The sequence below is a fragment of the Rhincodon typus genome, chromosome 8 (genome assembly GCF_021869965.1).
Source record: "Rhincodon typus isolate 14 chromosome 8, sRhiTyp1.1, whole genome shotgun sequence".
Taxonomy (NCBI): Eukaryota; Metazoa; Chordata; class Chondrichthyes; order Orectolobiformes; family Rhincodontidae; genus Rhincodon; species Rhincodon typus.
In genome coordinates this window covers 86,868,254-86,893,824 of record NC_063339.1, presented here as the reverse complement: position 1 = coordinate 86,893,824, position 25,571 = coordinate 86,868,254, and the positions used below count along the sequence as shown (strand labels likewise).

The 25,571-nt window shown below is 44.0% G+C and overlaps 1 protein-coding gene across 3 annotated transcripts; it reads left to right on the top strand.

Annotated features, from left to right (window-relative positions):
* The first annotated feature begins 12,836 nt into the window (after positions 1-12,836).
* On the top strand, positions 12,837-24,718 carry LOC125483771 (zinc finger protein 664-like). 3 transcript variants are annotated; one of them, XM_048600406.1, is made up of 5 exons: positions 13,405-13,531; positions 15,132-15,404; positions 17,930-18,026; positions 21,235-21,279; positions 23,588-24,718. In XM_048600406.1, the coding sequence occupies exon 5, from the start codon at positions 24,060-24,062 to the stop codon at positions 24,699-24,701; it is 642 nt and encodes a 213-aa protein (XP_048456363.1). In that variant the 5' UTR covers positions 13,405-13,531; positions 15,132-15,404; positions 17,930-18,026; positions 21,235-21,279; positions 23,588-24,059; the 3' UTR covers positions 24,702-24,718. The 3 variants fall into 3 exon arrangements, with proteins under 3 accessions (XP_048456364.1, XP_048456363.1, XP_048456362.1); XM_048600407.1 differs by lacking the exons at positions 13,405-13,531; positions 21,235-21,279 and adding an exon at positions 12,837-12,955; XM_048600405.1 differs by lacking the exon at positions 21,235-21,279.
* The last annotated feature ends 853 nt before the right edge of the window (positions 24,719-25,571 follow it).

Below are 25,571 nucleotides of genomic sequence, written 5' to 3'. Positions count from 1 at the left end.
TCCCCAAGTTTACTGATCCTGATCTGTGGTAACAGTTTCATACTGTCTGCTTCAGCCGAACACTAGCGCCATGAATTCTCTATTTAATTTTCTTTGCACTAAACAGAACATTCCCGGCCTTTGGAGTCTCTCCACAAATCTAAATTCCCCCCTCCCTAGGCATGATGAAACTTGAGAATTGCGCTGCGATTTTGGGAAAAAAAAATCATATGGTGAGTAGAAACATGGAGAGGAAACAAAACAGATATCCATCTCCAGCTACGTGAATCTTTGAAAACTTTTTGTAATCCAACTGGAAGAAAATGGTATAATAATCTGTCAATGGAGAGAACCCGGTGCCAGGAGAAGGGGCAAACAGAACCGTCCCGGGAGCAGGGAGACAGATTGAGAAGAAAACTTTTTGCTGCTTCGAATTCCCGGAACAATGTGGAATGTACCGCACTCTGAGCGGGGGCAGAGTGAACGCAGCATTGATGCTCAATTATGTGCGTGTGAAACTTCAGGAAGATGGGACAGGAAGCGATTCGAGACGGCGCTGAAAAGGTTCACGTGAATGGTGACGTGTATGAGCCAAGTCAGCAATAAAGAGAGATTTGAAATTTGAGACAGTTCTCTTGGAGAACGGAAAACTGGTTTGATTGAAGCTTCCCAAGTCATGAGGGGTATGAACAGAGGAAATAAGGGGGTGAAAATGCTCACACGCCTGAAAGGATCAAGAACGATTAGGCAGAGATTTAAAGTCATGAGGAAAACATGTAAGAGTGACATGAGGAAGAGTGTTTTCACACAAGAAGTGATGAGGATCTACAAATGACTGTTTGACTGCGACAAAGAGGCAGATTCATTTGCCTCAAAACGGAATTCGATGGTTATTGTGAAAAGTAACAATTTGCAATTACACGGAGAAGGCAAAAGAGATACTCATTTACTCATTGTGGAGAGCCGATACAGCTAAGGCTGGCTGCATGGCCTCCGTTTGCGTTGTGACAAATTTTGTGATTCTTAATTGAATCAAATTTCGACCAACAGAATGTAGGAACTTAGACAACAATTATATTAACACAGCCGCGACATGTCTGTGCAACAGAATAATACACAACAACAGTGAAGATCTCTTGACATCATTCTTGAAGGTACATTCCATACGCCCGATGAAAAGTTGAATGCTTGTCTGAACAGCATCACAGTGCCCGATAGCAAAGTGGTGCAATGGGAGCATGCTGGGCCCATGATCCTGCGGGGAAGGGGTCAAAGCCATCTTCTGCTATTGGCACTAATTGTTCTTGAATTGATCAATTTTCCGCTTCCCATGGCTTCATGTATGTGGAATTAATATCTCGTATTGGTACATGTGAGGTTACACGTTTGTGAAACTCTGAAAGATCTTCTGTTATTCTCTGTCGGTCTCCACTAAACTGAATTGTAAAGCCTTTTCTCTGAGATGGGAATCAACTGGGGAAGTTGAAACACATCAGTTGCACTTTTTCCATGCCCTGTAGAAATTCCCCACGCTGTTTCAGATGTGAATAATAAGAGGATCAGCATCTCGGAGATACTGTCATGGCACAGACGCCACTATTAGGGCCAGATATCGCCGATTGTGAAAAGCCTCAGAGTGACACAAGTGACAGAGAGTCGCCGTGCACTCCATGGTCTGAACGGCTTCTTTCTGCACGGGAATGGCGCCACGGTTTATGACGTCACTCTACTTGTCTCTGTGACGGAGCGGGTGAGGGAGAAACAATGGCTCACTTTAACCCTCCCTTCCCCGTTGAACTGTCTGCAGCCCCGCAGCTCAGGGCCATTGGGGATGTCTCTCAGTGAGAGAATGTTTCACTCGGATTCTGTTAATCTGGGACTGTTGGTGTCATAAATGAACTCCTGCTCTAGAAGCAGCAAAGAAACCAACGCCTGCTTTGCAAAAGACTGTCTGCAGGATTGTTGTTTGAATATCCTGAACATCAAACAGGCTACACAAGAAAAGAACTTATTTTAATTTACCCAAGGGAAGAATCTCCATTTCTCTCTTTCCCGCTCGCTCACAATCTTTCTTTCTCTCGGATAACAGACGTTGAGGGAAAGTTCACAATTTCATAATTACCTGCATATGCGTGTGACTGACTCACCCACCCCAAGTGATTGAGAAGGAGGAGAAGATCGAAAGGGCACTGCCCTCCCCCAGCACTGCTTGCAGGAAGAAAAACAATGGTTTAATGAGAGGGCCCGGTCCTGGGGTAATGGACAAACAGCACCGTCCCGGCAGCAAGGAGACAGAATGAGAAGATGATGTTCTGGAAACTGTTTGATGCTTGGAATTCCTGAAGCAATGTGGGAGGAAGGTCACACGAAGTGAGTCTCAGCTCGTTGAGGAGTGGTCCCTGTGGTCTACAGGTGGCTCAATGGTCCAGGGGTGTGATTCTTGCTTTGGGTCTTACAGCATTTATAAATGCCAGAAGTCCCGGTTTTACATCCTAAACAACCACACGTGTTTTGCTAAAGTACCCAATTAATTATCTCAAAAAGCAGCTTTGTGAAATGAAGTCAAACTGCCTGACTTTGGGAAAGGGTAGAGGTACCATTGCAGCGAACACGGCCAAGGGATACGCTTGTTCAAAGGAAGAACAAGAGTTTTAGAATGTTCACACAGGCAATCCGACTCTGAATGAATTCTTAGGCTGAAGTATTGCTCCATTGTGAGTGTGAAACTTCAGAAAGTAGGAACGTGAAGTGATTGGAGATAGCGTTGAACAGGTTCATGTGAATGATAGACAAACAGGAGACTGGAAGAACAAAACAGGCCAGGCTGCATCAAAAGAATTGTTTGTGGAGGCATTGAAGGTGTTGTGAGTATGGAGCATCGAAGATAGGTCCAAATTTTGAAGGTTTCAAATGTACCTGTATGTCAGAAATGAAGATGGGTTGGAAAGTTGAGACAGTTCTCCTTGGGGAACAGAAGGCTTTAAAGTGGTCCAAATGAAGCTTTCCAAGTCACGAAGAGCATGGACAGAGGAAATAAAGGCGGGAAGGTGCTACCACGCTACGCCTGAAAGGATTGAGAACGATTAGGCAGAGACTTGAAGGCATGAGAAAAATGAAGTAAAAGTGACATGCGGAAGAACGTTCTCTCACAAGGAGTGGTTAGGGTCGGTAAATCACGATCTGACAGCGACAGAGGCAGATTCAATCAACACAAAATGGAATTCGATGGTTATATTAAAAGTACCTGTGCAGATGTTACAGGGGAAAGGCAAAAGATTCATACTAAAAGAGATAATCATTTGTTTATTGTGGAGACGCAGCATAACTAAGGTAGGATGCATGGCCTCCGTCTGAACTGTGACAAGTTTTGTGATTCTGACTGAAATCATAGATTGACCAACAGAACGTGGGAACTTAGACAAAGGTTATATTTACACAGCTGTGACACGTCTGTGCAACAAAACAACAGTGAAGACCTTTTATCATCATACTCGAATGGAAATGCTGCACTCTGGATGAAAAGCTGAATACTTGCCTCAAAGGCAAATGCGTCAGAGTAGCACAGCAGGAGCATGCTGGGCCCATAACCTTGAGGTCAATGAATCGAAGCCATCCTCTGCTATTTTCGACGGGTGAATGTTGTGGTTTGCAGTGGCCTGCACCATGTGTTTTCATCAGCTCTCTGCTTCCCTCAGCTTCATGTATTTGAAATAAATATCTCATGTTGATGCACAGACCAAGTTCACACAGAAGAGCTGATACACTTGTGAAGGTCTGAATGGTCTTCTCCTGTTCTCAGTTGGTCTGCTCTGAACTGAATCGTAAAACTTCCTCTCTGAGATGGGAATAAATCAGTGAAGTAGAAGCACGTTACTTGCAGGGTTCTTTTTTTCATGCCTGGCAGTAATTCCCCACGGTGTTTCAGACGTGAATGACAAAAGGATCAGGATGTCAGAGACTGCATCATGACACAGATACAGTGCACTATTATTAGGGACAGATATGACCGATTGTGAATAAGGGCAGAGAAATACAAGAGGCAGAGAGTCGCTGTGGACTCGATGGGCTGAACGGCTTCTTTCTGCACGGGAATGGCGCCATGGGTTTATGACGTCACTCTCCCTGTCTCTGTGACGGAGTGGGTGGGGGAGAAACAATAGCTCATTATTAACCCTCCCTTCAGCGTTGTACTGTCTGCAGCCCCGCAACTCAGGGCCGTTGGCGATAACTCTCAGTGCGTGAGTGTTTCACTCCGATTCACTTAACGCGGGACTGTTGGTGTCAGACATTAACTCCTGATGTGGAGGCCACAAACGAACGGACGCCCTGTATGCAGACAAATTTTTAACATCAAACAGGCTGCACAGAAAGATCGCATTTTAAGTTGCTGAAGAGACTAATCTCTAATTTCGACTTCTATCTTTCCCAGCAGCTCTCCATCCTTCTGTCTGCCCCTGATAAATGTCATTTGATGAAAGTTCTAAATCGCCTTTAAAATTTGCTGCACAAGTCCGATTCCACCCCTTCTGCTCCTTCCTTCTTCCAGTGTTTGAGAGACACAGACAAAGCGTATACCACCCCCCAGCACTGCCTGCCCGTGGCCAAATGGTTTAATGCATCTGCTGATGGAGAGAGCTCTGTCCCAGGGGAAGGGAGACAGAACAAGAAGAAAGTGTTCATTGCTGCGTTCATTGAGGCAACGGGGAATGGAATTTTTTTAAGCAACATGTTCAGATATGTTATGACGTACCTCTGGAGCAGATAGAACTTGAACTCTGTCTCCTACATCCGAGGTAGGGACACTATCACTGCCTGAGCGCACCTCATTTGTTGTTAAGTGGGCGGTCAGCAGACTGGGTCATTGGTCTTGTGGTCTGATTCTCACATCAGGTGGCTGTTAAGATTGTGACAAATTGCAGGCTTGAATCCTGCATGAGCCGTTGTTGCCTCTGATGTTTTTTTTTAAATGTTCGGGAAAGCATGGGGGTGGTTCTTTACGAAATCGATTTCAGTCTATGATCCCAAAGGGTGTTTGCTGCGAATGTATCACATGCATCCACTTCACCTGACGAAGGTTTCGGGTTATTAATAGTCTGAAATTACGTTTCGTTGGATTGGTTCGTAAACTGGCGGAGCAACTGAATAAAACGATGGCAAGTCTCAGTGGAGAAAGAGGTGACAGTGAATCAGGCACCTGAGGACAAATTTATTTCTTTTGCAAGTGAAATTTACTGCTTCGCAAAGTGGGGTCCATTGAAGTGAAGTAGTGACAGAGATTACCTTTGCTGGTGCTCACCTCGTGAATCACATTTCCACCTTGTTCCGTGTTAACATCACAACTCAACAAGCTGAACTTTGTGTGCTGTGGATTGTGGGCCAGAGGTGTAATGGATAGTACATCTGACTTCGGATCAGATGATTATAGGTTCGAACCTCGTCTGGCGCGAGCGCAGCTGGTAGTTCCTCGACACTTCTAAGTTGACATCGTCTTCCAAAGCGGGAATATACAGCGGGTGCTTTTGTTGCCAGATTTCCATAAACTGAAGTAATTGGAAGTTGCGCATGAGCAGCGTCTGGGACACGTTCAGCTCACTCACCGTTTCATTTCCGAGCTCACAACAATAGTTCTCATTATCCATGTAAAGCTGCCTTTTGTCGGGGAAACATGTGCGGGGACGGAGAGTGAACGTGAAGCACCTGGAGCGGGTGTAATCCTGAGGTCTCTGTCACCCTCAGGGATGTGTCTGTGTGTCTCCCTCTGTAGCTAAACCTGAGGATGAGTTCCATAAGTGGGCTGTAACACAGTTTTACTGTCACGAAACCTCAGTCCCGTTCGTAGATTACAGCGTTAATCTCATTGATATTTGCACTTGATACGTCAGAACGCACAACACGGTGGGCCAAATGCTGGAAACTGAGATCAGAATGGATAGATGCCTGATGACACGCACCGACACGATGGGCCAGATAGTCTTTTTCCACGCTATAAAAAAACTCGAAGACAGGGAGAAACTGACCTGTCACCAAAAGGAGCAAAAATGGAAAGGCAAAAACAATGTCATTGAGAAATGATATAAGCACCTCCGGCGGGTTCTCTGGTTCTCTAGTGGTTCGGATTTGGCGCTTTTGGAACCACAGCCCTGGTTTGAACTATCGAGTGCAAGTTCTTTCCTCCTAGCTTTTAGTGATGACAGCTTTGCTGACTCATTGTACTTTTATTCATTAACTGGCGTCGATGGCGAGGCAGCATTTATTCAATCAACTACATTGCTGTGGGTCTGGAGTCACATGTAGGCCAGACCAGGTAAGGGTCGCAGTTTCCGTCCCTAAAGGACATTAGTGAACCGGATGGGTTCTTCTGACAATCGATTGAATGGATTGCATCACCTCCCCGATGAGGAGAAGGAAAGGGGCTGTGAGGTAACTTACTGTGTCCCAACCGATATTCAAGCTAACATGAAACAAAGAACTGCGGATGCTGGAAATCAGAAACAAAAACAGGAATTGATAGAGAAACCCAGCAGACCTGGCAGCATCTTTGGAGAGATACAGCGTTAATGTTTCAGATCCTCTGAGTGGTCATCTGAACTTGGTCAGTTGTGCCCTTTTGTATTATAATGCCAGGGAAAATGTATTTCAAAGTGGAGAAAGCGGAGCTGTGATAACCTGATGTTGTTCGTTAGATGTATTGCTGAAAAGTACAAAAAGGCTGCTGTTAACAGGAGATAGCAAGAACTGCAGATCCTTTATTCGTTCACAGAATGAGGGCGACGCTGGCTAGGCCAACATTTATCACCCATGTCTAATTGCCAGAGAAGGCAGTTACGAGTCAACCACATTGCTGTGGGTCTGGAGTCACATGTAGGCTATACCAGGTAAGGATGGCAGTTTCTTTCCCTAAAGGACATTAGTGAACGAGGTAGGTTTTTCCTCACAATCGAAAATGGATTCATGGTCATCAGCAGATTCTTAATTCCAGATATTTATTGAATTCAAATTCCACCGTATGCCGTGGCAGGGTTCAAACACAAGTTCCCAGAACATTATCTGGGTCTCTGGATTAGCAGTCCAGCGATCATACTACTAGATCGTCATTTCCCTGTCGGAGTCAATGCAGTGTGCAGCTGGAGGAACACGGCAAGTCAGGCAGCATCAAAGGAGCAGTAAAGTCGACGTTTTGCGGAGGAGGACAACTTCTTAAAGTTTAGCATCCTTGGAAGAGGCTTCGCAGAATGGAGTAAACCCGAAACGTTGATTTTCCTGCTCCTCTGACGCTGCCTGGCATGCTGTGTTCCTCCAGATCCACGCTATATTGATGCTAACAGGAGCTTGTTTTGGGGCGCTGAGCTGCAGTGAAGTGACCACACCAATAAAGGTGTCAAAAACAAAGTTGCTGGAAAAGCTCAGCAGGTCTGGCAGCATCTGTGGAGGACAAAACAGAGTTAACGTTTCTGGTCCAGTGACCTTTCCTCAGAACTTTTGAGGGTCACCGGACCCGAAACATTAACTCTGTTTTCTCCTCCACAGATGCTGCCAGACCTGCTGAGCTTTACCAGCAACTTTGTTTTTGTTCCTGATTTGCAGCATCCGCGGTTCTTTTGGTTTTTACCAATAAAGGTATCGTTCAACTCGTGTGATTCCAGAACACTGCCTAGAAATGACCAGAAATTTCTCGCTTAATTTGTTCAGGGTCTGGTCTCGAAGAGACTGTGACTCAAAGTATGAAAGTACATTTCACTGGAGTGAGTCATAAAATTGTGCAGTGACTGTGAATAAAATGATGGCAAGCTCCAGCAGAGAACCAGGCCACACTGAAGCAGGCACCTGCAGAGAAATGAGTTTCCTTTGCCGGTGAAATTCACCGCTTTGCAAACTGGGAACCATTGAAGAGAAACAATGTCTTTGCTGGTCGTTTGGCTTGTGAATCCTGTTTCCGTGTATCTCCCTGTTTACATCACAACTCGACAAGATGTGGCACACAGCAACGTAATTTGTGCCAGTGCTGTAATGGAAAATGCGTCTGCCTTCGAGTCAGAAGTTTTTAAGTTTGTATATTCTCTGGCTCGAGTCAGACAACAGCGTCTTCCTTTCTTTTCTAACCTTGTAAATTGACAGCTGGTTCTAGTGGGGAATGTCTGTCGGAAGCTGTCTTGTCAGATTCCCGGGAGATGTTTTGCCAGACTCCCAGGAGCTGCAGTGATTGGATCGGTGAGTTTTAGAAATTAAATTTTGCACCTAAGCAGCTTGTGGGACTTTTGCAAGTCATTTTCCATTTCATATCCCAGTTCACAGTAACGGTTCTCATTGTCTGGAGAAGTCACTTGTGTTCCGTAAAACTGCCTTTTGTTGGAAAAACTTCTGTGGGGGAATTGAGAGTAGGCGTCAAGCACACAGAGCAGTATAATTCTGAGGCGTCTCTCACTCGAGGGGTTGTGTCTGTGTGTCTCCCTCTCTGCGTGAAAATGAGGTGAGACACTCAGGGAGGCTTTAACACAGTTTGACCACCTCAGCCCCATTCGTTGTGACATCTGAGATGACAGGGATTATCTCATTGAGATTAGCACTTGAAACGTAAGAACCCAAAAGGCTTTGGGCCAAATGCTGGAAACTGGGATGAGCAAAATGGAGGTTTGATGACTGGAACTGACACGATGGGCTGAGGTGTCTTTTCTCCAAGCTGCAAAGATTCGATGAAAGGGAGAAACTGATCTACAGCCAAAATGATAGCAAATCAAAAGTCAGAATCAGTGTTGTTGAGAAAAGATACGAGAGTCTGAAGCACCCTTTCTGGTTGTCTAGTGGTTAGGATTTGGCGCTTTCACCACCATAGGCTGAGTTCCATTTTCGGTCAGCGCATGGGAGTTCTATTCTGCTAGTTTATTGTGATGATTGATTCTCTGGAGCAGGAAAGAAGCTGTGGAGCCGGTAGACAGACTGTTTTGTCCCAGAAATTATTTAAGTTAACAGAAGTCAAAGAACTGCAGATGCTGAAAGTCTGAAGCAGAAAGAGGAATTGACCGAGAAACTCAGCAGGCCTGGCAGCATCTGTGGAGAGAAAGAGAGGTAACCTTGGAACTGGGTTAGTTATGCATTTCAATAATATAATGTTAGGCGAAATTATCAGCTTTATCTGTCAAATCGGCATATTTATCAACATTTCTCTCTCTGATTAGCCTACAATTATTAATTGTTCCAGTTCACAAAACAGCAAGAAACAGAACTGCCAATTGGGTCAGCTCAGGCATCTGGAGTGGGAAGAGTGGAATGATCATGCATTGAGTATAAACGCAAAAAGCCAGCCACGTATACATTCAGGAGTCACGCAACTTAGACAACGTACCCTCAAACTAAGCCATCAGCACCACTGGGATTCGAAACCAGGATCTCCTATTAACTAGACAGGTGATTTAACCAACGAAGCCACGGAACCACACAGAGGGACTCCAGCCCCATCCACATGTTCATGTACTTCAACACTCGATCACAGAAACTTGATTTTTTTTTTTCTTATCTCAATGTTACTCAGTGAGAATTTAAATCAAAGACCGCTTTTACAAAGACGGACAGTTCACAGCTGAACATTTCCAGTGAAAATGCACAGAAAGAGACAATCTCCTCTTACACTGCTTTAAAACCGATATTTTCACAATTTAAACTGGCGAGATAAAGAGGATGTGTTCATCCTCTCTCTACCCATTAACCACGTCAATACACACAGACGAAACCTCGCAAACTGCATTCAATTCTATTATCACTGCTCGAGGAAAGATGAAAAGGTTTAGAAAAGCTTTACAAAGAAGTTGCCAGGGTTGGAGCAGTTAAGCTGGAGGGAGAGGCTGAATAAACTAAGGCTATTTACACTGGAGTGTTGGAGGCTGAGGGGTGACCTTATAGAAGTTAATAAAAGCATGAGGGGTAGTGATAGGGTCTTTTTCCCAGGGTAGGGGAGTCCAAACTTTAGGTTATAGGTTTAAGGTTTGAGGGTAAAGATTTTAAAGGGACGTCGCGTGCAATGTTTTGACACGCAGGATGGTGTATGTATGGAATGAACTGACACAGGAAATGGTGGAGGCTGGTATAAATACAACATTTAAAAGTCATCTAGATGAATACATGTATTGGAAGGGTTCAGCGGGATATGGACCAAATGTTGGCAAACAGGACTAGATTAATTTTGGATGTCTGATCGGCATGGACGAGTTGGACCAAAGGCTCTGTTTCTGAGATAACAAGATGTCGAGCTGAATGAACACAGCACGCCAAGCAGCATCAGAGATGCCAGAAAGCTGACGTTTCGGGCCGAGTCCCTTCTTCAGAAATTTTTCAGAAGAAGGGTCTCGGCCCGAAACGTCAGCCTTCCTGCTCCTCTAATACTGTTTGGCCTGCTGTGTTCATCCAGCTCGACACCTTGTTATCTCAGATTCTCCAGCATCTGCACTTCCTGCTGGCTCTGTTTCAGTGCTGAATATCTCTATGACTCTATAATTGCTTTAAGTGTAGAAAGGGTTCACTCAAACATCCCACCTACTGACACACCAGCGAGATCACACTTAGGAGAGCTCGATCAAATGCTCCAAGTGTTGGAAGAGATCTAGTCAGTCTTCCCATCTGCTCTCACACCAGCGAATTCACACGGGAGAGAAACCATGCATTTGTTCTGAGTGTGGGAAAGGATTCAATCAGTCATCCCACTTGCTGAGACATCTTGGCAGCCATACAGATGATAAATGTTTTAGTGGCCTTGACTGTAGTTGTTCATTTTTTTCAAACATTATGTACACATTCATTGTTGACTGGAGAAATGATAGCGAGACACTTACAGACACAGAGTGGAGTCAGGAACTACACATCTGTAATGTTGATCTCTGTAAATAAACCTGTGCCAAGTAAAGAATGGTTTACTATTTTTTTCCTTCATTATAAAGCCCTTTTTTATGGAGGTGATGAATTTCAGAGAAAATTGCTTCCATAACTGTTCAAAGAGCTAAATGATGCATTACGGGTAGGATGTGAGATGTGGCTAATTTAGATCTGGTAATGTGTAATGTGGCAGGTTTAATGAATTACATCAAGTTAAAAGATCTCCGAAAGAACAGTGCCCATCAAATAGTGTACTTAAGAGTACGGTGGGTGGGTTGTGGGGGATGGGTATTTCAACTTGAAAAATACGCATTAATCCAGATTCTGTGAGTAATGTGGTTGGAAGCTCATCTTGGGGTGAAATATTGCACCATGATTGTGAGCAGTGTGTTAGCAGCCAGTTACCAGGGGCAGGGATGGAGTCAGTGGTGAGGGAGTGGAGTTTGGCTGCCAGCCTGGATTGACATTTACCATTGTCTACTTAAATGTGATCTACACCCCTTTTCGAGCAGGAACGGACTTGGCAGCTTTATTGAGACAAAGTGTGGAGAAGTTTATCTGTTATGAAGCAAACTACAGTGACAAACCCAGACAGCTATTTCCAGTTGAATGCGGGTTATACTGCTTATGTCAATAACTAGGCAGTACAGCAGTGAAACAACTTATTGTAGCTTTTGCAGCCTCGGTCTTCAAAGTTTGTCCTCTGTCTTGGGCTTTTATCTTCTGCTTCTTGTTGCGTTCCATTGCATAGACCTTTCTTGTGAATCTCTTTTATCCTTCTTCTTCTTTGATTAACCTCCCTCTCTGCCCAATCACAGTTCATATGAACAACACTCACCTCACTTAACCACATGTTCTTTATATTCATAATTATTCTCTTTACATCTTACCTGAAGACTGCTATACCTGGATTTATTACATTTATTTCACCGCCATTTCTCTATTCGCTGACAGAGCAGTATCAAGAGCTATCTTTAGCTTTGAGCAGGAGGAAGCCTTTTCAAACACGACTTATTAAAAAGAACTGCGGATGTTGTCAATCAGGAACAAAAACAAAGTTGTTGGAAAAGCTCAACAGGTCTGGCAGCATCTGTGAAGGAAAAAAAAACAGATGATGAAGGGTCGAGGCCCGAAACGTCAGCCTTCCTGCTTCTATGATGCTGCTTGGCCTGCTGTGTTCATCCAGCTCTGCAACCTTGTTATCTCAGATTCTCCAGCATCTGCAGTTCCTACTAACTCTGATACAGAATTAACGTTTCAGGTCCAGTGACCCTTCCTCAGAACGACTTATTAAAATCCCAGGATCGCTAACATAACAATTTTTCTAATCTAGTTCTAATTTTCATTTGTCTGAAAATGCAAGATTCTGATGACGATCATTAGCTTCTGATAATGACAACAAGAAGCACTGCACATGCTCCAGCTCACAACAGAGTCTGGGTGATTGATGTCAGTGCGGGACCAATTGGATCACAGGGGCGCCGTGGATGACCGGGCGGATGTAGCTGCCCTTCTAACCAATCGGAGTGAAGAAGGGGCGGGATCAGAGTAAACCACGTGATCATTCAGGCGCGCACTGCAGAGTCGTTGAGACCGAAATTTGTGCAATTGAGGTAAGAGCAGGACACGGTAAAGAAAGAAATACGGCAGAAAGCGGGAGGGAAGTGATATTCGTACGGGTTTGGAAGTTTTACAAACACTTAGTGCACGTCGGAAAACACACATTTGAAACTCCCAGACTCATGTTTGCAGAAAACAAATCAACGTCTCAGATGGCGATAGGACCGTGTGACCGCCACCATCTTTACTGGGGGCAATGATCCGCGGGGCACATGCGCAGTAGCTTTGAAACTTTGAAAGGGCCAAGGTGAAGCTGGTCGCGTCCACAGACGTCTCTGGTTGAAAATGAGATAACAAGGTGTGGAGCTGGAGGAACACAGCCGGCCAGGCAGCATCAGAGGAGCAGGAAAGCTGACGTTTCGAGTCTGGACCCTTCTTCAGAAATGAAAGTGATCGGAGAGGACTTACACAGAGCAAATTCAAACCAAGAGAAATGCCACCCGAAGGTTGCAGGAACAGCACCTCATATTCCGCTTGGGAACTCTGCAGCCCCATGGTATCAATGTGGACTTCACAAGCTTCAAAATCTCCCCTCCCCCTACCGCATTCCAAAACCAGCCCAGCTCGTCCCCGCCTCCTTAACCTGTCTTTCCTCCCACCTATCCCCTGCTCCCACCCCCACCCCCACCCCCACCCCCACCCCCATCTCCACCCCCATCTCCTACCTACTAACCTCATCCCGCGCCTTGACCTGTCTGTCCTCCCTGGACTGACCTATCTCCTCCCTACCTACACTCACCTTTACTGGCTCCATCTCCGCCTCTTTGACCTGTCTGTCTCCTCTCCACCTATCTTCTCTATCCATCTTCTATTCACCTCCCCCTCTCTCCCTATTTATTTCAGAACACCCTTCCCCTTCCTCTTCCCCTCCCCCATTTCTGAAGAAGGGTCTAGGCCCGAAACGTCAGCCTTCCTGCTCCTCTGATGCTGCTTGGCCTGCTGTGTTCATCCAGCTCTACACCTTGTTATCTCAAGAGAAATGTTTGTTTCATCTGGATTTCTTTCCCAGAGTGTGGGACCATAGCAGCTAGCACTGCTCTTACTCACTTCTGTGCTCCCTGATCACCTCTTTGTCAGTATCTAATCTCTTCAGTCTCTAATGATGGATATATTTGATCTCTGTTTAGTATTTTACTGTTACTTTCTTATACCTTTTGTAAATGAATTTTCCACTGCTGCCCACCCCCTGACCATGTGCTGCTCTCTTACCAGATTAATTTTTGAATGCTATCTTTCACAGTCAGGAATTATTTTCCCAGAAAGAGAGTGCATTTTCCTTCCATTTCAGACGACCAAATTCTACAGCATTTTTATTCCATGTCATTCATTTTGTCCAGGTCTGTTCAGCACAAAAACAATGTTCCAAATTGTCGGTAGATGCCAGTGCTGTGGCAGTACTGAAATAGTTTGGCTTGGCGGGTAGCAAGCTCTAGAGCACAAGACATCGGTACTATTGCCAGAGTGTTGCCAGGGCCCATAACCTTTGCACCATTCATCCATTTATTAATATTATTTGAAATGAATCAAATTGGATGAAAACTCACATCTGTGACGTTGGGGACTTCTGGAGAAGGCTGAGGTGGATCATCCAATTGGCACTTCTGGTTGAAGATTGCTGCAAATGCTGCAGTCTTATCTTTTGTATGGATAGGTTGGGCTCCTCTGTCAGTAAGGATGGGGATATTTGGCATGCTTCCTCCAGTGAGTTTTTTAATTGTCCATCACCATTCATGACTGGGTGTGGCAGAACTGCAGAGCTTAGATCTGATCTATTGGTTATGGGGTGGCTTAGCTCTAACTCTTGCTGCTTATGCTATTTGGCATGGAGATAGTCCTATTTGGTAGTTTTACCAGGTTGGCACCTTATTTTTAGGTATGCCTGGTGCTGCTCTTGGCATGCCCTCCTATAGTATCCATTCAAACAGTGTTGATCCCCTGGATCAATGGTAATGGTTGAGTGCAGGATTTGCTGGGCCATGAGGTTACAGATTGTGCTGGAGTAAGTTCTGCTGCTATCACAAAGCCTCATAGATAACTGGTTTTGAGTTCAGCCGATGTTAGTGCCACTCAACACAATGGAGGGTATTCTCAAGTTTAAGATGAGGCTTTGTCTCCGCAGGACTGTGCGGTGGTCGCTGTTATCAATCCTGTCATGGACAGATGCATCTGCAGCTGGGAAATTTGTGACGATGAGATCAGCTATGTTTTTCCCTTTTGTTGGTTGCGTCACCACCTGCTGCAGTCCCAGCCAGGCAGCTTTGTCCTTTAGCACCCGACCAGCTTGATTGGTAATCCTGCTACAAACTACTACTGATGGTGGACATTGAGTACATTTGGTGCCATTTACACTCTCAGTGCTTCCTCCAAGTGCTGTTCAACATGGAAGCGTTTTTTTTAATTAAAATTCACTCTTGGGATGTGGAAATCGCTGGCTGGACCAGTGTTTATTGCCCATCCCTAATTGCCCAGAAGGCAGTTAAGAGTCAACCATATTGCTGTGGGTTTGGAGTCACATGTAGTCCAGACCAGGTAAGGATAGCAGATTTCCTTCCCGAAAGGACTAAGTGAACCTGATGGGTCTTTCCTGATAATCGGCAATGGTTTCATGGTCATCATTAGACTCTTAATTCCAGGTCATTATTTAATTCAGATTCCACCATCTGCCATGACAGGAATCGAACCTTGGTCCCCAGAATGTTATCTGGGTCTCTGGATTAATAATCTAGCGATAATACTGCTGCCGATTTATCAACCGAGGGAGGATGGTACGTGGTAATCAGCAGGAGCCATGAGACTTCCAGACGTCAGAGTCAATGTCGAGTACTCTGAGGTCAAATCAATCCAGTCAGAATACCACTGTGCTGCCACGTCTGCCGGGTCTGTCCTACTCGTGGGACAGGACTTATCGAGGGACAGTGATGGTGGCGTGTGTCATTGACTGTAAGGTATGATTCCATGCATATGACGCTGTTTCTTGACTAGTCTTTGAGTCAGCTCTCCAAACTTTGCTACTAGCCCCCAGATATTAGTGAGGGGGAGTTTGCGGGGTCGATAGGGCTGATTCTGCAGTTGTCTTTCCGAGTGCCTTGGGTAGATGCCAAGTGGCCCATCCAGTTTCATTCGTTTGTTGAGACTTTGCAGTGATTTGCAACTGAGTGGCTTGCTGAGGTTGGCAAATTTCTTTCCCTGAAGGACATTAGATTTTTTTTTTCTGCCATTAACAATGGTTCCGTGGCAACCAGTTGATTATTAGTTCCATTTTTTGTTAATTGAATTCAAATTCCACCATCGGCTGAGATGGGATTCCAACCTGGACTTCTGTTGTACATTTTAATATTCTGGATAAAAGTTAAATTCATCAGGTTTGTTCACTCATTTTTAAATATCACTAATAACAGAGACATTGTTTCTTTGCAAAACACTGTCCATCATCCTGTCTCCTCCATCCTCCCCTCCAACAACGTGAGGGAGACACATGGAGTTTCTATGTCACTAAGATAGAGACAATCCAATCAGCTGCCTCTGCTGCTTCCCTCTTTTCCATTAGCCCACCAAACCAAGTTGCCTTGCATGTTGTTCCTCGTTTTAGTCCTAAACTTGCATCTTTCTCCAGTCTCGTGTCAAGCCTTATCAGAGTTCATCTTAACCCTTTGCCCTATTCCCCTAAACTACAAACATTCCAACTCTCTCTTGTTTCTCCTCCTCCTTGCCTCTTCCCCATGCCAATTCATCGATATTGTTAATTGTTCTGTCTGTTTCTCTTTTCTGCTTATGTCCTTCTCACCCATTCTGTTTAAAACCAATATTTGACCTCACCGTCATTGGAAAATCTCACTCCATCTCCACTTTCTCTTTCCTTGTCTGAAATCCATGTAGTCGATGTCCCTCAAGGATCTATCCTAGGCCCATCCTGTTTCTCACCGACATACTGCCAGGTGGTGAGATCTTCAGCAAGCACCGTGTTAGTTTTCACATGTACACTACAATGTTCAGATCTAACACCCCTCCATCACTCTCCTTTGCTCCACTGTTACTCAATTATAAAACTGCTTATCATGCTTCCACTACTTGATTAGCTGAAATTTCCTCCAATAACACTTGTGATAGTTAAACCCATTACCTTCAGTTGTTATTACAAATTACTTTTCCTTACTCCTGTACTGAATCCATCCCTCTCACTTGGAACTGTCTGAGGCTGAACTGCTCAATAATGCTCTCATCTGGCCTCAAGATGAACAGCTTACCATTCATCTTCTCAATCACAAATGCCAGAAATTTCAATCTCTAAAATGCTCCTTCTCTCCACCTCACTCCAGCTCATTTACGACCAAAACCCCTTACCCATGTCTGTGTTGCCTTAAGCTTGACGATTCCAAAAGAGAACCCTCTATTCTCCGCCTGATCAAGAATCTGCTCCCATGATGGGAAATATCCCCTCAACATTTATCCTGTCAACTCCCTTAAGAATCCTATATTTTTAATTAGATCATCTCTCATTCTTCGAAAATCTAGTTGGTAGATTCCAAACCTGTTTAGTCTTATTTTTAAAGATAATCCCTCCAAACCATTGATCATCCTAGTTCATCTTCTCTGAAATGCCTCCAATGAAGTGATATACTTGCTCGAATAAGTGAACCAAAAAAGCTGCTCACATTCCTCCAGATGTGGTCTTACCATCAATTTGTACATTTGTCCGAAAACATATGTTCCAAACTCTTATACTGCAAACACCTTGACATAAGGGATAACATCCCATTACCCTTCCTGATTACCTGTTGCAACTGTGTGCTCACTTCGTGTTTCCTGCACAATTATTCCTGAGTCCCTTTGTGTTGCAGTTTTCCACAATTTTTACCTTTTCAATAACACTGTGTTCTTTAGTTGTCTCCTTAAAAATGAAAACTTCACATTTTCCCACATTATACTCCATTTGCCAACTTGTTGCCGATTTATCAATATCTCTCCATAAACTGTAACCCTTTTTTTGAGATCCTCCCTCATTCTTCTAATCTTTTTGTTGGGAGCACTGGGCAAGACGACACGTACGTAATTGCTGCCTTTTTAATGGGCATTCTTTCGAATGATTGGGAGAAGCTTACTGTCCATTGTTCAGAATCGAGACAACATGTCCATCAAGCTGCGTTAGCTTTTCCGGCCCAATGTCTCATTGATGTGGCAGTGCAGCAGCACGGAAGGAAAGAAAAGGAAGCGAATCCTGCTGTCTGCATCTCACTAACTCTTGGCCATTCTTTGCCCTGTGTCAAAGACCTGCTGTTCTGTTCAATATCATGAAGTCCCAAGGTGGAAACTCCTAGAAACCCAAATAGATTTCCCCCTGAATCAACTGCTGACCTCCACAAGGGATAATGTGCAGCAGGGACAATGCACAGTTATCCTCCGCCAGGAGGAGGGGATGTTGTGAATTTCTACCCTGGACTGACAGTGATGATTTTATGAATTTGTGTTATAGGATATTACAAGTGGACTTTCAGGTGGGAAACTCAATAATTGTAACACCAAACTCTGACAGAATTACTCCATTCAGGACCTGGATATTCGCATTGTGTGTGAGTATTGTGTACCTGCTCATTCCCATTTGCCATGTAAAATTTCTCTCTTCAATCACCACATTTTCTCAATAGATCTTCCCTAAAACTTTCCATATATGTCCTGTAATCGTTTTTATGATCAGTTGATGAGTATACATTTTATCATCCTAATGTATATCTTTTGTAAACACCTCTATCAAAGGTCACCTCAAAATCCTTTGTTACAAGGAGAACAATCTCAGTTTCCCCAAACACCTGATTCCCCAATGACTGTTTGCTGTCTATAAGGCACTCATCCGGATTGTGTTGGAACATTTTCCACTTACCTGCATCAGTGCAGCCCCAACAATATTAAAGAAAGTGAACATCCTCCAGATGAAGCACTGTGTCAGAGTGGTGTCCCATCCACCACATTCAACATTCCCCTCTACACCACTGAGGCACAGTAGCATCACTGTGCCAAAGGTAAAATCACCATTGTCCTACCTGACCATAGGGCTGGTTTAACCTGAAGTTTACCACACCCCAGGCGAGGGGAGAGGTTGAGAAGGACAATCCATCCATTGCAGATGGATATTCTCGATATGTACCAGCAACGCCCAAGTCACATGAAAGAATAATGTAAAAAATAAACCTAACCATGCAACTAAAAACCCTCTTCCTACAAATCATTCTGTTAAGTCTCCTCTGCTCCCTATCAGGGATCCTCCCATCCTTCACAACGTGTGGGTGATCTTTGGTTTGCACACTCAGCTAGTCCCTGTTCCTGTCTGTGATGTCATCATGCTGTGACAGTTGCACTGAACCTCACTGTCTGTAGTGGTAGACACAGAGATCCTCATAACATTTAAGACATACTTAGATGCACACTTATGATGCCAACGCAGGCAAGTCTATGGGCCAAGTGCTGGAAAATTCAATTAGAATAGTTAGGTGGTCGTTTTTAACTGGCACAGGCTGGATGGGCCACAGAACCTTTTTCTGTACTGTAGACCTCCAAGACACTTCACATAGGAAGATCCCAAGCAATATTTCAAGCAATTTCAGAAAAGGAGGTATTAGAATAAATGACTCATGATTGGTCAATGTTTTTGGGAGAAAAGTGAGGTATAGAGATGAAGCGGTTTGCCACAAAATTCTGGAGCTTGAAGCCCAGGAAATTGAAAGTGCCGCCATCAAGTGGAGGAATAAAAATGGGTTATCATCATAAAGATTGTATTAGAGGAAAGCACATATCATTGACATTTGTGAGGCTGGAGGATATTAGAGACAAGAAGGGTTCTGAGACTGGAGAAGATTACAGAAGTAGGGAAAAGTGTGAGGTTGGAGGAGGTTACAGAAATGGTGAGGATTGAGAGGCTGGATTAAATTTCAAACAAAGGGAGGTTTGTGTGGGTGAAGACAATTACAGAGCTAAGGAAGTTTATATGGGCTGGTGGAATTTACAGAGGTAGGAGGGTGTTGAGGCTGGAGGAGATTACAGAGAGAAGGAGGTTTGTGAGACTGGAGGAATCTACAGAGATGGTGAGAGCTCTGAGGCGAGAGGGAGATTCCAACGATAGGCAGGTCGTGAGGCTGGAGAGGGATTCCAGCGATGTGGAGGGTGCTGAGGCTCAAGGGTGATGCCTGCAATAGTGCAGGTATTGAGGCTCGAGGGTCATTCTCATGATAGGGACGGTAGTGAGGTTTGAGGTATGATTCCTGCAATAGGGAGGGTGGTGAGGCTCCAGGGTGGATTATCGTCTCAACAGCACAGTGGTGTACTTTCAGCACATGGAGTGCAGCAGTTATAGAAAGTGGTTCACCACTACTTTCTCCAAATCAAATAAAAATGGCCAATCAATATTAGTCTGGGCAGCAAAGACCACATCCCGTAAGTAAATTAAAATTATGATGGGTTTCTGGTTTGGAGAGAGCTAGCAGAAGCTCAGATAATTCTCCTTGGGGCTGATTAGCAATGATTTATTCGAGTAGTAGATTTGTTTCCAGGATATTAGTTTGCAGAGAGAGAAAAATTATTAACATTGTGGCAACGTTTGGTAACCGCAGAATACAACATTCAGATAATTGGCAAATAATGCAGGGTGAAAATGTGAAGATTACTTGACTCAGCAAGTTCCCAGGATCTGGCACAGTCTGAATGGCAGCTGGATGCAGATTCAGCAGTTATTCTCAAAAGAGATTTGGGATTTAACTTTTCAAGGAATGATTAAGAGGGCCGTGGACAAATGGCAGGGGAATTGGGTCAGATTTACATCACCTCGAGAGTGAGAGTGAAGCCTTTGACAGGGTTCCACATGGTAGACTAATTAGTAAAGTTAGATCACATATGATTCAGGAAGAGCTTGCTAATTGGAAACAAAATTGGCTGAGTTGTAGGAGAGAACGTGGTGCTGGAGGATTTTTCAGAATGGAGTTCTGTGACCAGCGGTGTTCCACAGCAATCGGTACAGGGTCCACTTTTGTTTCTCATTTATATTAATGATTTGGATGAGAATTTAAGGGACAAGATTAGTAAGTTTGCAGATGATACTACAATTAGTGGTATACTGGTTAGTGAAGGTTATCAAAGATGACAGCGAGATCTTGATCAATTGGGTCAATGGGTAAAGGAGTGGAAGATGAAGTTCATTTTGAATAAATGCGAGATATTGTACTTTGGTAAAATGAACAAGGGTAGGACTGACACAATTGATGGTTGCACCTTGGGTAGTGTTGTGGAATTCAGAAATGCTGAGATTCAGGTGCATAATTCTTCGAAGTTTATGTAGATAGATAGACAGGTTAATAAGTTGTTTAGCACACTTGCCTTCATTGCTCAGACCTTTGAGTATAGGAGTTGGGATGTTATGTTGAGGTTGTACAGGACATTGGTGAGGCTTCATTTGAGGTATTGTGTGCAGTTCTGGTCGCCTTGTTACAGGAAGGATATTATTATTAAACTGGAGACAGTTTAGAAAAGACTTGCTGGGATGTTGCCAGGAATGGAGGGCTTGATTATCAAAATAGACTGCCAAAGCTAGGACTTTTCTCACTGGAGCATAGGAGGTTAAGGGGTGACCTTACAAAGGTTTATAAAATCATAAGGGGCATAGATTATGTGAATAGCAAGGGTTTTATTTTTCCCTAGGTTGGGGGATTTCAAGACAAGGGGACATATGTGTAGGGTGAGAGGAGAAAGACATAGTTAAAAAAGACATGAGGGACATTTTTTTTTTTTTTACAGTGTTTCGTGTGTGGAAAGAACTTTCAGAGGAGGTGGTGGATGCAGGTACAGTCGCATTGTTTGAAAGACATTTGAATAAGTACATGTATAAGAAAGGTTTAGAGGGATATGTGCCAGATGCAGGCAGATGGGATTAGTTTAAATCTAAAACTTAAATATTTAATATAAATTTCAAAGTTCTAAATTGGAGTAAGGCCAACTTTGACAGTATTGGGCAAGAACTTCCAAAAGAGATCTGGAGAGGCAATTCGCAGGTAAAGGGATGCTTGGAAAGTGGGAGGCCTTCAAAAATAAAATATGGAGAGTCCAGAGACAGTATGTTCCTGTTCATGTGAGGAGCGAGGCTGGTAAGTGTAGGAGATACTGGATGACTAGAGAAATTGAGGCTCTGGTCAAGAAAAAGAAGGCAGCACATGTTGGGTATTGACAGCAGGAATGGGTCAATCCCTTGAAGTATAAGGGCAGTAGGAGTCTACTCAAGGGAAATCAGGAGGGCAAAAAGGAGACATGAGCTATCTTTGGCAAATAGGGTTAAGGGGAATCCTAAGAGATTCTGAAACTACATTTAGGACAAAAAAGCAACTAAGGAGAAAATAGGGCCCCTTTAAAGATCAACAAGGCTGTCTATGTGCGGAACTGCAGGCTGTGATAGTAGATGAGTATTTCGCATTAGTATTTACTGCAGAGAAGGATATGGAAGCTAGAGAACTTGGAGAAATAAATAATGAGTCGTGAAAAGTGTCCATATTACACAGGACTAGGTGCTGGACGTCTTAAAATGCATTAAGATGGATCGGTCCCTGGCACCTGATCAGGTGTTATCCACAAACTTTGGGGGAAGCTAGGGAAGTAATTGCTGGGCCCCTTGCTGAGATATTTGTATTACTGATAGACACTGGTGAGGTGCCAGAAGACTGCGTGGCTAATGTAGTGCCATTCTTTAAGAAAGGTGGTATGAAAATGTCAGGGAACTATCGACCAGTGAGCCTGATGTCAGTGGTGGGTAAATTGTTGGAAGGGATTCTGAGGGACAGGATTTGCATGTGTTTGGAGAAGCAAGGGCTGATTAGGGATAGTCAACATGGCTTTGTGAGTGGGAAATGTTGTCTCACTAACTTGATTGAGTTTTTTGAAGAAGTGAAAAAGAAGATTAATGAAGGCAAAGCAGTGGACATTGTCTATATGGATTTCAGCAAGGCATTCACCAAAGCTCGACATGATAGACTGGTTAGCAAGATTAGATCAAATGGAATCCAGGGAGAGTTAGCTATTTGAAACAAAATTGGCTTGAAGGAAGGAGACAGGATCATGGTGGAGGGTTGTTTTTTTCAGTCTGGAGGACTACGAACAGCAGTGTGCTGCAAGGATCGGTGCTGGGTCCACTGCTTTTTGTCAGTGATATAAATCATTTGGAATGAATATTGGAGGAATGGTTAGTAAGTTTGCATATGACACTAAAATTGTTGGTGTAGTAAACAGCAAAGAAATTTACCTCCAAGTCCAATGGGAACGTAATCAAATGGGTCGAAGGGCCAAGGAGTGACAGAAATAGGTTGAGTTTAGATAAATGTGAGATATTGCATTTTGGTATTGAAAATCAGGGCAGGACTAAAACATTTAATGATGAGGCCCTGGGGACAGTTACGCAACAGATACTCCTTGGGGTGCAGGTGCACAGTTCCTTGAAGGTGGATTGCAGGTATAGAAGGCAGTGAAGATGATGTTTGCTATGCTTGCATTTATTGGTCAGTGCATTGAGTATAGGAGCTGGGAGGTCATGTTATAGGCTGAACAAGACATTGATTATGACGCTTTTGGAATACTGTATTCAGTTCTGGTCTCCCTGCTGTAGGAATGATGCTGTTAAACTTGGCAGGGTGCAGAAAAGATTTACAAGGATGTTGCAAGAGTTGGAAGTTTCGAGCTGTAGGGAGAGGCTGAATACGCTGGGGCTATTTTCCCTGGAGCATTGAAGGCTGAGAGGTGACCTTATAGAGGTTAATAAAATTATGGTGGGCATAGAGTGAATAGCCAAGGTTGTTTCACCAGGGTAGAGGAGATTAGAACTAAACACATTGGTTTAAGCTGAGAGGGAAAGTTTTAAAAAGGAAAGCGGGTGGTGCCTGTGTAGAATGAGCTGCCAGAGGAACTGGTGGAAGCTGGCACAATTACAACATTTAAAAGGCATCTGGATGGGTACGTGAATAGGAAGGGTTTAGAGGAATATGGGTCAAATGCTTGCAAATGGGATTAGATTAATTTAGGATATCTGGTCGGCATGGACAACTGGGACCAAAGGGATTGTTTCGTGCTGTACAACTCTGAAAAAGCATTTTTTTTGTTTTCATTTCAGATTTCCACAATTTTACTTCCACTGTTCTTGGTCTTTCAGAGGGATCATAAGGTTGAGTTACAGATCTATACAATGCATGTCCTTCCTCCCTGGCTCTCCCACCTCTCTCTTTCGGTAGTTTTGTGCAAACACTGACTGGATCCTTTACCTGGAGGATATTTATGAATGAATTTGTTCTAATGATAATCCAGCATATTCCCCAAGTGTCGCTCCACAAATGTCCAGAGGATTTCTCAGTTTCACAAACTGTGTGTGTTCTTCTGGTTTCTCACTCACTGCACTTACTTTCTGTTTGAAAGCTTAGTTTGCAGTTGAAGAATTCAAACAGTTCCACATCCAGATCTGACAGTCACTTTGTTTATCACAACCCAATTATCTCAGGATTTTGAACATTGAAGGTAAAAGCAGCATTCACACTGGGGAGAAACGCACATGGTCTGTGTGTCGGAGAGTCTGTGAAGATTCATCTGAAATGTCCAAACACCAGCGCAGTGACACTGGGGAGAGACTGTGGAAATGTGCGGATTGCGGGAAGGGATTTCTTTACCCGTCCCAGCTAAAAACTCACCAACAGAGTCACACTGGGAAGAAGCCATTCACCTGCTCTGATTGTGGGAAGGGATTCGCTTCACCAGCTAGGCTACTGATATACCAGCGAGTTCACACTGGAGAGATACCATTGACCTGTTCTGTGTGTGGGAAAGGCTTTGCTGACTCGAACTCCCCGCTGATACACCAGCGAGTTCACTCTGGAGAGAGACCATTTATCTGCTCCCAGTGTGGGAAGGGATTCACTTGCTCATCTAACCTACTTAGACACCAGAGCGTTCACAGTGGGGAGAAACCATTCATCTACTCTAAATATGGGAAAGCATTAATTCGGTCATCCTACCTGCTGGAGCACCAGCAGGTTTACACTGGGGAGAGACCATTCACGAGCTCTGAGTGTGGGAAAGCGTTCACTCAGTCATCCAAACTGTTAACACACCAACGAGTTCACAAAGAACCACAGTTGAAGGATTTTGCTGTCACTCACTATCAAATGAGCCATGGTTTTGGGCTATTTGTGCTGATGTTACTAATCCCTGTTCAATTACAGGTGCTGATATTGTGAATAAAATGTTAACAACAGTTGTGTATCTGTAAGGTGGAGAGTGGAAATAGTCATGTTGTCACCATACATCGACACATTCACACTGACTAAAGACTATCCACCTGCACAGTATGTGAAAAGGGATTTCCTGGTTCATCAGGACTGGTTAACTACCAGCAAATTTCTGAGTAACTGTTGATTGGTTTTTGATTCTGCTGTTAGCTATATCCAAACCATGTTTTTTGGGCTTGTTTCTGGAGATCATAGAATCCCTCCAGTGTGGAAGCAGACCATTTGGCCCATCAAGTCGACATTGAACTTACGAAGAGTGTCCGACTCACACTCACACCCAATCTCGACAACACTGCATTTAACATGGACAATCCACATAGTCGGCACATACATGGGCACTATGGGCAATTTAGCACAGTCAATCCACCCTAACCTGCACATCTTTAGTCTGTAGCAGGAAACCAGAGCACCTGGAGGAAACCTGCACAGACACAGAGACTGTGCAAGCTGCACACAAACAGCAGGCTGAGGCTAGAATCAAATGCAGAAATAGACAGTAAACATCCGTTCAGCCCTTTGACCTTGTTCCTCCTGTCATCTACCTCAGTTCTACCTTCTCAAATTCTCCACATTTCCCTCATTTCTGATGTACAAAAATCTAACAATGCCTGATTTGGCACCACTGGATGACCAAGAATCTACAGCTCCCTGGAATAGAGAATTCCACAGATTTACAGTAGTGCGAGTGAAGAAATTGATCCTCATCTCAATCTGAAATGGCCACACCCTTATTCTGAGACAATTACCCCATGTCGTAGATTTCCCAGCCAGAGGAAACATTTACTCAGCATTGTTCCTGTCAAGCATCTTCAAAAAAAA